General features: G+C 40.9%; 1 protein-coding gene across 1 annotated transcript in view; it reads left to right on the forward strand.

Moving 5' to 3' along the window:
• Positions 1-5406, forward strand: part of acot19 (acyl-CoA thioesterase 19) — a gene marked incomplete at both ends in the record, with an annotated part of 13799 nt that extends 8393 nt beyond the window's left edge. Inside the window, one exon of the mRNA XM_084397661.1 lies at positions 5282-5406. Within this exon, the coding sequence (XP_084253787.1) occupies positions 5282-5406 (125 nt within the window). The remainder of the gene's footprint in view (positions 1-5281) is intronic.
• Positions 5407-11849: the final 6443 nt, after the last annotated feature.

Below are 11849 nucleotides of genomic sequence, written 5' to 3' on the forward strand. Positions count from 1 at the left end.
GACAGACAGATATATAGACAGATAGACAGACAGACAGACAGACAGATAGATAGATAGATAGATATACAGACATATATATACTGACAGACAGACAGATAGATATACAGACAGACAGACAGATAGATAGATAGATAGATAGATAGATAGATAGATAGATAGATAGATAGATAGACAGATATACAGACAGATGTAAAGACATTAGCTCAAAGGGGAAATATTAATAATAATCCATAATTACCAATTATGATTAATTATTAATATTTGGGTCAGTTAATTAGATTAACTTTGAGGTAAGCTAATTAATATTACAATCAATTAATCAGTTCCAATGAACTCTTTGATTATTCATTTATTCTAAGAAAAGTGTATCTTTCATCGTCACTGAAAAATAATTATTCCCTAGCATGTACAGAAATTAGAGCATACTGTAACAAAATCAAAATCGTAAAAGGGACTTTGTATGCAAACAGAGGATCAGAAATCAAATTCATAATTGTGCACAAGTTTTATTAACTAAATCACAAACATAATTAACACTAAACAAACATAAATACATTCATCCATCCATACATACATGCATAGGTAAAGGGGTGAGTGATGTGGAACCGGAAACAGGAAATAGAACTATGGAATCAAGATCTATTTTTGTATGAAAAGAACCATAAGCTTATCATTTTCAGCGCACCTCATAAAAATAGATACTTGCATGATCAATTCTTGAAGTGGTTGAAGATTGAATTTGTTGCTGGGTCCTTGAGTGTCAAAAGTCATGGTGCGAGTTGCAATCGTTTCTTCTCCGTTGGATGAAGAAGATAGGATGAACTTGTATTGTCGCTGTTCTCATGGCTGGAGTGCAGATTGTGGCCTCCACGCTCTGCCGGCAGGACACAAAGAGCACATGGTGAAAGTTGCGAGGGACTTCGTCCGTGTTGAATGACGTCTCTGAACTCCTGAAGTTGTCCTTGATGCTGGAGTGAGTACATGTCCTGGAAGCTTCGAAGCCTCATGCCCTGGGCCTGTTGAGGCCATGCTGGAACACACGGCATCCCTAAGGCAAGAGTTGTCCGTTTTCTTCTTGGTTGTATTTTAGGAAGGCAGGCTGACTCGGCCTGCAGAGGCCTGCAGGGCCCAGTGGGGGGGAAGGGCCCCCCCACGGGATTCACTTGAAGCTGCAGTTTAGGTCCGAGGACAAGAGCTAAGAGGGCCGGATCTTGTGGTCAGTGACTTTTAAAGCTTGACAAAGGACAGCCCTATGCAGGCTAGTTCACCCAATGAGAATAGTCAGGTCCGAATCTTCAAGATTGTGTAACCCTGTAGGCATTTTTGAGGAAAAGTTGTTATACCACATTTTTAGAAAGTTCAATGTCTCCTGAATAAGGATCCACCGTATAACATTGAAATAAGGGTCCCATTTTCTTGTAATTGTTATTGAAACAATAGGTGCATTATTCACAGCCGAAACACTACAGGTGGATAGGGTAAAATTGTTACGTTATAGATATCACCATAAAACCTTTCCAGTTTTTCACTTACATAGAGACAGACATTTTTTGTATTACAAGTTTTCTGAAATGTCATGTTTACATATGCAAATGAGGCATACCAGTATATATATATATATATAATTCGAGGGGCAGGCATACCAGTACACGGTTCTCCCTTTCGGGCTAGCCCTGTCTCCTCGCGTCTTCACGAAGGTTGTCGAGGCAGCCCTTGTTCCTCTCGACGACTGGCTGATCCTAGCTCACTCTCGAGACAAGGTTTGCGAACACAGGGACCTAGTGCTCCGGCACCTAGCTTGTCTGGGCCTTCGGGTCAACTGGGAGAAGAGCAAACTCTGCTCCGTGCAGAGGATCTCTTTTCTCGGTATGGAAATCGACTCGGTCGCCATGTGCGCGCAGCTTACGAGCGCGCGCGCGCAGTCACTGCTAACTTGCCTTCGTCAGTTCGAGGGCAAGAGTGCGGTTCCACTGAAACTATTTCAGAGGCTCCTGGGGCATATGGCATCCGCAGCCGCAGTAACGTCGCTCGGTTTGCTTCATATGAGACCGCTTCGCGATCAAGTCCCGAGGTGGGCATGGCAACACGGCACGCTCCGAGTCCCAGTGACTTCGACCTGCCGTCAGACCTTCACCCCGTGGACGAACCTCAGTTTTCTATGGGCTGGAGTGCCCATAGAACGAGTTTCCTGGCATGTTATTATATCAACAGATGCCTCCACAATGGGCTGGGGCGCCATGTGCAATGGACATGCTGCCACGGGCTCCTGGACAAGACCCCAGCGCCTTTGGCATGTCAATTGCCTCGAGTTGCAGGCTGTACGTCTCACCCTGCACCGCTTCTGTGCGTTGCTCAGGGGTCAGCACGTATTAGTCCGATCAGACAATACCGCCACAGTAGCGTACATCAACCGACAAGGTGGTCTGCGCTCCCGTCGTATGTCGCAACTCGCCCGCCACCTCCTCATATGGAGTCAGAAGCATCTGAGGTCGCTTCGAGCCATTTATATCCCGGGAGACCTGAACCGTGCAGCCGATCTGTCTCGGTTTCGGCCTCTCGCTGGAGAATGGAGACTCCATCCCCAGTCGGTTCAGCTGATTTGGGATCAGTTCGGGGACGCACAGGTAGATCTGTTTGCCTCCCACGACTCGTCCCACTGCGACCTGTTTTATTCTCTGACCGAGGGCACGCTCGGCATGGATGCACTGGTGCACAGCTGGCCGCGGGGCCTCTGCAAGTATGCGTTTCCCCCAGTGAGCCTTCTTGCGCAGACTTTGCGCAAGATCAGGGAGGACGAGGAGCAGGTAATTTTGGTTGCCCCGTATTGGCACAACCGCACCTGGTTCCAAGAACTAGTACTCCTCGCGACAGCACCTCCCTGGCCAATTCCTCTGAGAAAGAACCTGCTTTCTCAGGGACGGGGCACCCTATGGCACCCTCGTCCCGATCTTTGAAATCTCCATGTGTGGTTCCTGGACGGGACGAGGCAGGTTTGAGTACTCTACCACCAGCAGTGGTGGCTACCATCACTTCCGCTAGAGCATTGTCCACGAGACATGCCTATGCGTTGAAGTGGAACCTCTTTGTCAACTGGTGTTCTTCTAAACTTCAAGAACCCACGAAAGGCCCGATCAGTGTCGTGCTTTCCTTCCTGCAAGAAGGGTTGGAGCGAAGGTTGTCTCCCTCCACCCTGAAAGTGTATGGTGCCGCCATTGCCACACATCATGATGCAGTTGATGGTAAGTCCATTGGAAAGCACGACCTGATCATCAGTTTCCTGAGAGGAGCGAGGAGACTGAATCCTCCTCGCCCTCCCCTCGTTCCCTCTTGGGACCTCTCAGTGGTTTTAACTGCTCTGCAGAGTGCTCCCTTTGAGCCTCTGCAATCAGTGGAGCTTAAGTTCCTGTCAATGAAGACAGTGCTCCTGGTTGCATTGGCCTCCATCAAGAGGGTAGGGGACCTGCAGGCATTTTCGGTTGACGAAGCGTGCCTGGAATTTGGACCGGCTGACTCTTACGTGATCCTGAGACTCCGGCCTGGATATGTGCCCAAGGTTCCCACCACACCCTTTCGAGACCAGGTGGTGAACCTGCAAGCGCTGCCCTCGGAGGAGGCAGACCCAGCCTTGGCACTGCTCTGTCCAGTACGCACCCTCCATGCTTACGTAGACAGAACGCAGTGTTTCAGGACTTCAGACCAGCTCTTTGTCTGTCATGGTGGGAAGCTGAAGGGAAAGGCTCTCTCCAAGCAAAGGTTGTCTCACTGGATAGTGGACGCCATTGCTTTGGCTTACCAGCAGCAAGGTCGACCATGCCCCCTTGGTGTGACGGCCCACTCCACCCGGAGTGTGGCATCCTCTTGGGCTCTAGCGCATGGCGCCTCGCTAACAGACATCTGTAGAGCTGCAGGCTGGGCGACACCTAACACGGCCTCTGGGCGACCCCCACGTGTGTAGTCCACTGTAAGCCTCTCTGAGCATGTGTCTTTCCCTCGGCAAGCCACCTTGCCACCCCTGGGTTTGAAATATTCCACCTGCAGCTGGACACCCCAGTGATTCTCAATATGCAGCCCCCTGGGGTCATGTGTATTCCAAGTTCCCCCCTTCGGGCTGGGCATAATTGCATATTTCCACTGATATATGCTTCCCAGTGTACCTTGGTACCTTGGCATAATTCCAGCAGCCATTAAAAACTGTCCCTTTCATGTTAATGTTGTTTTTTCATTGTTTACATGTTTAAATATTCTGAGAATGCATAGTTTAGTTATAATGTTTAATGTTTAAACTGCAATAAATGCATTAAAACGTTTTTTTTTTTTTTTTTGGCAGACATTTTGTTTTTATTGTTTATGCCAAAACAGTGATGTTTACAACTTGTTATACGGCAGAAATGGATTCAGCACCTAAAAATCATATAGAAACAACACTTGAAGTACTTTTCCTCAAAAATGCCTACTGCATCTTATCCAGGGCTATTTATCTATTTTGGGACTCGACTAGAAGGGTAGAATTTCTGGCGGGAGTTTCCTCTGTCACCAGGATTTACAAGCCTTTGTCTTAAACGTGCTCTTTCGGACTGGCATGCTGGATTGGTGTTTAATGACACTACTAAGGAAGATTCTTAGTAATACTCATGTGTTGCACAGCTATTGGCATATCATGTACACAATCATTTCGATCTTCAAAGTACCAATTTATCGAGACCAAACATGGTATAAGTGGGGTTACATTGACAGTTGGTCCTGTAATAACTACATAGTATTAAAGAGATCATAGTATCAACAGAATTATTCAAAGACAAAACACACAACAGTAAATCATTCTCAAAATGTTCTGGAATGCATGTTCATTTCATGTTAGTCAATTCATCAATAAATGAATGCAGGAGAGTTTGTTCTGATATCTGTGTCAGAGTTAGTTACTTGTTAGCATTCCTGAGAGTCATAAAAACATCCTATCTGATCGCGGCCATGGCAACCAGGCCCCTTTCGCCCCGCATGGGGGGTTGGGACCACAGCTCTCGGATGAACGTTTTTAAAGATTTGTTTGTGCATATGGTAAATAATTGTGTCTGATTTGTCTCAGTCGCTACACAGATATACAGATAGACAGACAGACAGATAGATATACAGACAGACAGACAGACAGACAGACAGACAGATAGATAGATAGATAGATAGATAGATAGATAGATAGATAGATAGATACATAGATACATAGATAGATAGATAGATGTGTGTGTTGTATTTGAGGATGTTGAAGTGACTGTGGTGTGTATTGCAGTGGTGATTCTTTGGGGAGGAGAGACGGCGCCTCACAGTCGAGCTCAGGAGGAGTCCTGGCAGAAAACACTCGCTTTCCTAGAGGAGCATCTCTGTGACAGCAGCAGAGAAGTTACACGATGCTAATCATCATGTGTGTGTGTGTATATATATATATATATATATATATATATATATATATATATATATATATATATATATATATATCCATTATGGAGATATTTCAATAATTACTAGAAATTAAAATAACAAATTATAAGTTTTATTTTAAATTACATGTTTTTTTTTTTTACACTTATGCTAATATATAAACCTTGGAATGGTTTATATGGAAAATAAGCTGCTAATCATAAAATTAAAGCACAATTTATTAAACAAAATAATTTATCTTTACATTAAGACAACTTATGAAGTATAAAAATCTCATTTTTGACATTTTCAGTTAATCAAAGATCCATTACAACAGCTGTAACAAGTTCTATGTGATGGTGCAATTAAAAATGCCAACACCTAGCATACTCTTCAGTTTCAGTTATTTGTTAGTTGAGCTTAATCATGGAGTGGTAATTGAGCATTGCAGTAATTAAAGATGTTCATGTTCAGAAATACACTGGCCTCTGAATTTCACTCATGCAGGGATGCCAAGGCTCCTTTCCAGCCTCTAAACCAGTCAGAAAGTGTGCTGTCTTGGTGGGCTTCTTCACCAAAACATCAGGGAAATCAATGAAAAGTTTATGTGTTTTTATTTATTTCATTTATGTCTAACTTCAATTGATAAGTTCTGTGATTTCTTCTTTTGATACCAAAAAAACTGTCACAAACTCTCGCTGCGACGAGGATCAAAGCATGATGTGTGAAGCTGCTGCCAGCTCCAGACAGGCCTGCCAGAACATCTTACACGAGCAAATCTGGATCCTCAGCATTAGCTATTTCACTTCGTGGAGCTATTGATGTTGATGCCAAACAGTGATGATAATATTTGTCTCGTTTGTTAACGTCCAGAATGAGATTGATATCAGGAGTGACGATTCTCATAATCACAGCTGTGCTTTTGTAGTGTATTCTTCTTCTTCTTAAAAAAAAAAAACCCAACACAATGATTTTTCTTTTTTTCCATAAATATCAGGTTGGGGCCTTATTGCCTGGTTTTTATTGCACCAGTCTGTCACGTATTTTCAGAGTTAGGCGTAACGCATTAAAAAGTACATAAGTTACGTCATCAGATTTGAAAAAGCAACGATTACTTTAAAATTTACAGCAACATTTCTGAGTTAGTGAGTTACTTTTTCAAATAAGTAACTTTGTTTTCCTGTGTATTGACTGACGGCCCTTCTGTCCCCATGTTGAGAGGAATCGTGAGTAAGTGCAGAGGCGTTGTGTGTGAACTTGATGTTATTGCAGTTTTAGACTAAATGTGAGCAGGCATTTACTCATCTCACTTGCACAAAAAAATTCAGTATTCCTCAAAACTATTAAAACAGCGAAAATGCTAACTCAGAATATTATACAAACCTGCAATAATGAAATCTTAACACAAATATACTTTATGCATTTAATCTCACTTTATTAACCGATATCTTTGCTGCTGACCTTTTATGATCCAATTCAGCTATGCTAATAAGCAAAAATTACAGTATTAAATAACACATTTGAGTTTCATTTTTTTGAGAGAGCCTGCCCACTCCCTATTAAGTCCTATACCGAAATTTGGTTGTAGTTCCACCAGAGTTCCACTGGGGGCGATCGCCCATGAGTGCAGATTAAAGGGTTAGTTCACCCAAAAATGAAAATTCTGTCAGTAATTACTCACCCTCATGTTGTTCCAACCCCGTAAGACCTTTGTTCATCTTCGGAACACAAATTAAGATATTTTTGATTAAATCTTAAAGTTGTCTAACTCCTCCATAGGCTGAACCGAACCGAAACTTGCTGGCCCAGAAAATGTATTAAAGACATCGTTAATATAGTCCAAGTGACTCCAGTGGCTCAATCTTAAGTTTATAAAGCGACGAGAATACTTTTTGTGCGCAAAAACAAACAAAAATAACGACTTTATTCCACTATTTATTTCCTTCTCTGGACCTCTAGTTGGTTCGCGTAGTGTTTTTGCGCAGCGCGTCTGTGTTACACGTCACCACGTAGGCTCACTATTGGCCGACGCTTGTCATGTGTGATACGTGGTGACGTGCAACACAGACGCGCTACGCTTAAACACTACGCAAAAAGACCCGAGGCCCAGAGAGAAGGAAATGAAAAGTGGAATAAAGTTGTTATTTTTGTTTGTTTTTGCGCACAAAAAGTATTCTCGTCGCTTTATAAACTTAAGATTGAGCCACTGGAGTCACTTGGACTATATTAACGATGTCTTTAATACATTTTCTGGGCCAGCAAGTTAGACAACTTTAAGATTTAATCAAAAATATCTTAATTTGTGTTCCGAAGATGAACGAAGGTCTTACGGGGTTGGAACAACATGAGGGTGAGTAATTACTGACAGAATTTTCATTTTTGGGTGAACTAACCCTTTAATGGGAGTCTATGGGGCTAGACGGCTAAATTTGTCTCTTTCACCTGATTGCTGTTGAGAAATCTCAGATTTGATAGTAGGTTTTGCAAGTTCAACATGGGTTATAGGTCGAAAGTTGAATGAACGAGTACTTACGTCCTTTCGATTTCTTACAGGTTGAGTTGTTGTTGCCCATAACACGCTAGCATTCTGCTAATGAACGCTGATTGGTCAGTGAAGGACTGATTACGACCAGAGATACCGCTTGATGGCATTGTGGCATCCGAAGCGGGACCAGAAACAAACAAAACAAAAACTCTTCTAGCACGTGTATTTACCTGTGTCAGCTGTGTTGTCGATGCCTCGAGAGAAAAGAAAGTGCAGACAGAGCACAAAAGCCCCAAAGTGACTGAAGGATTGCCGTAAAGCAGTATCTCTGGTCGTACGATGTGTATGACGTCATTGACACTTTAAAACATTTTTTTAAGCAAATAAGTGACTAAAAAATCTAACACCCAGCAATGTGTAATTTCTTTGCATCTCCTTTCGAATACAACATTCAAATTACTAGACAAAAAATTATATCCTGAGAAAAGTGGATTTTGAGGGGTATAGCGCCATAGACCTCCATTCATTCTGCACTCGTCCTGTGAGCGCCCTCATATGGAACCTGAGTGGAACTGCAACGAGTTCAGAAGCCGGAAGTTTACTGAGAGCGAAACTTCTCGCCTTATTAGACAATCTCTGACTGAAGTAAGAGTGTTGAACTTTCTTCTCCTTCAATGCATTATTACAGCTGAAAGGTTTGTTTGAGCGGCGCCCTCTACTGTACAGACGTGAATTTGCATTTTCTTCAGCCTGAGGCTTATTCATATCACTGGTGTGAAAGGGCCTTTACATTTGTCAAACTTTTTTGTTATTAAAAAACAAACAAGCAAGCACAGCTCAGGTGAGAAAAAGTAACACAAAAGTAATGTAACGCATTACTTTCCATACAAAGTAACTAAGTAACGCAGACTGTCTGTCTAACTTGCCCTAGCCTCATAACAGTAAAAAATAAATAAATACAATTTGATTATTAGGGGTTCAAGCATGAAATGCTGAAACCCTATTGTAATTGTAAGGATTTGTAAAACGCATCGTGCAGGACAAACCGTAAGGCCTATAGACTTGAAACCTGGCCAGATGGTAGGCCTCAATTTGGGGACAACCTATCAGAGTATGACCCCGATTGGCCCATAGGTGGCGCTACAGCAACCAAAAGTACAAAATCACTCATAACTCTTAGACCGTTTGTCCTCAAGTGTCTTACACCACTGTGATCCCTGGCTCAAGGCGGGCAAAATGGCAATCTCCAGGAAAAATTTTCTGCTATGTCGCATTTTGTCCAAAACCTACTTTTGTGAGCTAGTCCCTGGTTTTTCGCCCGATCGGAACCAGACCAGTCTAGGACAATTCTCTGGACTCTCTAGATCAATAGTTATCGAAAAAAAGTTTAACTTTTACATTTGGTTGGCCATAATAGGGTCATTTATAAAAAGGGGCGTGACAAAATACACTCAAAAGCCTATAAATCCTAATGGAAAACTCAGAACCTCACAAAAATTGGTGGGCATATGTGACATAACATCATTAACAAGCATGTACAATTTTATGAAGATCGGATGATAGGTGGCGCTATAACTGTTAAACAGCTTTAAAAACATATATTTACATTGCCTGTATTGGCTGTAAATGGTCTTTTCCATCTATTATGTCAGTGGTTAAATGCTTGCTAAATAAAACTTAATAACTTTTTATGCTTTTGTGCTTAAAGGCCTTAATTGCTTGAACCCCGATAAATGCTGCTTGCAGCTTTAAAGTATTTTTATTATATCAAAATTAGCGTTTTTAATTTAATTGAATGCATTTTAATAACATGAAAATATTATCTAAATATTATTTTAATCATATAAAGCAGACTGAGGAAAGCTGAGAACAATACACTGTAAAAAAATTCTTTACATTAACTTTAAATTTAAGCAATTTCAACTTTTTAAAATAAAGTCAGTTTAATATAATTTAAATTGAATTGACTTGCAACTATTTGAGTTTTTAAAATCGAAAGTTTTTGAGCTGAAATAGGTTGAAATTGTTTACAGTGTAGATCTACGTGTTACAACACTAAGCATATTATTGTTTTTTCCTCCATTAATGTTTACAGTCAAATGCATTTATCAGATATTTTTCTTTTTTGTCTCTTAGCAGTGAATTTTTCTTTAACACAAGATTAGACACATCCCGCAGTCTTCATACTCGCATCAGTTTTGATTTGCTACGGAAGTGTGAGCTGGTAATCCAAAGTGCTTTTGCATTAAAAAAGAAGAGAGAATCATGTCTCATAAAATATCTAAAACCTTTTAACTTATTCCAGACGGCATCTTCAAATAATTGATTAACTGCAAGATGGCAAACAAACAACAAAGCGGCGATTAAGGCTAATTAACTCACTGCAAGTCGGATATGTAATCTGATTAATGTTGTGATGATTTGCATTTAAGCAAATTTGCGCTGTAGCCCTGGTCAACATTACCTTATTTCATTGATATAATAAATTGAATAGGACAAATCAGTGCCTTTATTTAATACCTTAACTGCCATTCCAAACATGGCAGAGTTGCTTAAGATTTGCTGCAAAGATTTTTGATTGATGCATTTGCATTTTGTCTGGGTCTGTAAACGTCTACAGATGCCAAAAACACCCTCAAGGTGATAAGCGAGGAGAGAGAGAGAGAGAGAGAGAGAGATTCGCCTGGTTGGTATGTGGTTGCTAACCACAGCTGTTGACTTTGAGATCATAAAAATCCTTTAAAAAGTTTAAAAACACATTTCTGTGATTTGTAGCCAAGATACGCTGTGTTTATGAGTATCGGTACACAGCCACTGGCGTTAATTTTATTCGGGTAATAATTTGTAGCAATAAAGAAGATGATGTTCGAGAGATTCTTGTCCTAAATGTGCCTTAAAACTGCTTTTACCCCTATAAAGAAATGCTACTTTTTGACTGAAATGTTTAAAGGTATGTACACAGATGAAGACACACTCATAGCTGTGGAAAATTAGGTATTTGGCATCTGTAACCAAAAATGTTTACAGCAATCCATGCAAAATAAGGTAAAAGTTCATATATGTTTTTTTTTTTTTTTGAATAAACACTCTTTGTATCAAGTAAACTGTTCAAGTGCCTTTCAGGGGATTTTGTTGCGTTTGCAAATAATATGACTTCGGAGAAAAAGTTTGAAAAGGACACCTAATAGTGGTTTTCTCTTGCCCTGGGCTGACCTTTAACCTTTCAGAAAATTCTTGTCTTCCTTTACAGACACTTTTAAAAGCACAAAAAAAAAAGGTACTAATTCTACCAAGTTTTTAATGATTAAACCAAAATGCAAGGAGAATACACAGAAATACAAAAGAGCATGAACACACTCAAAGTAAAGACGACACCGAACAACGAACAGAAGGAACTAAGGGCTTAAATAAACGGTAGATAATCAACAGAACACGAAACAGGTGCGTAACTCAAATCAGTAACCAAGGTAACTTACAATGACAGGGAACACAGACAAACAGGAACAGAACAAAACCAAACTGAGGGTATGTTTACACGACAACAATGTTCTAAACACGAAAACGTTTTTCCTTTGTTTTTCGTGTACAGACAACAACTTATCAAAGTTCACACGGATCTGCGAAAACGACTAAAAATGCTATATTATGCTGCCAGGCCAGTAGATGGCGATGTCACTTTGTAAAGAAACACTACGCGTCTATAGACTGAACACGTTATACGCATGCGCATGACGTCATCATTTTCACAAATTCGCATTTTTGTAGTTTACATGGAGACGATAACGATAAAAAAAGTTTGCAAAAAGTTTGCGTTTTTAGGCCCCCAAACGCCACCGTCGTGCAAATGAACAGCCAAAAAAACGCATAAAAGTTTTCCGTATTTAGTTAATACACAATCAAACTGAACATAAACCAGTCACTTTTGGCCACTACTGTTTATACATATTGTTTATAT

The sequence above is a fragment of the Rutilus rutilus genome, assembly GCF_951802725.1.
Source record: "Rutilus rutilus genome assembly, chromosome: 23".
Classification (NCBI taxonomy): Eukaryota; Metazoa; Chordata; class Actinopteri; order Cypriniformes; family Leuciscidae; genus Rutilus; species Rutilus rutilus.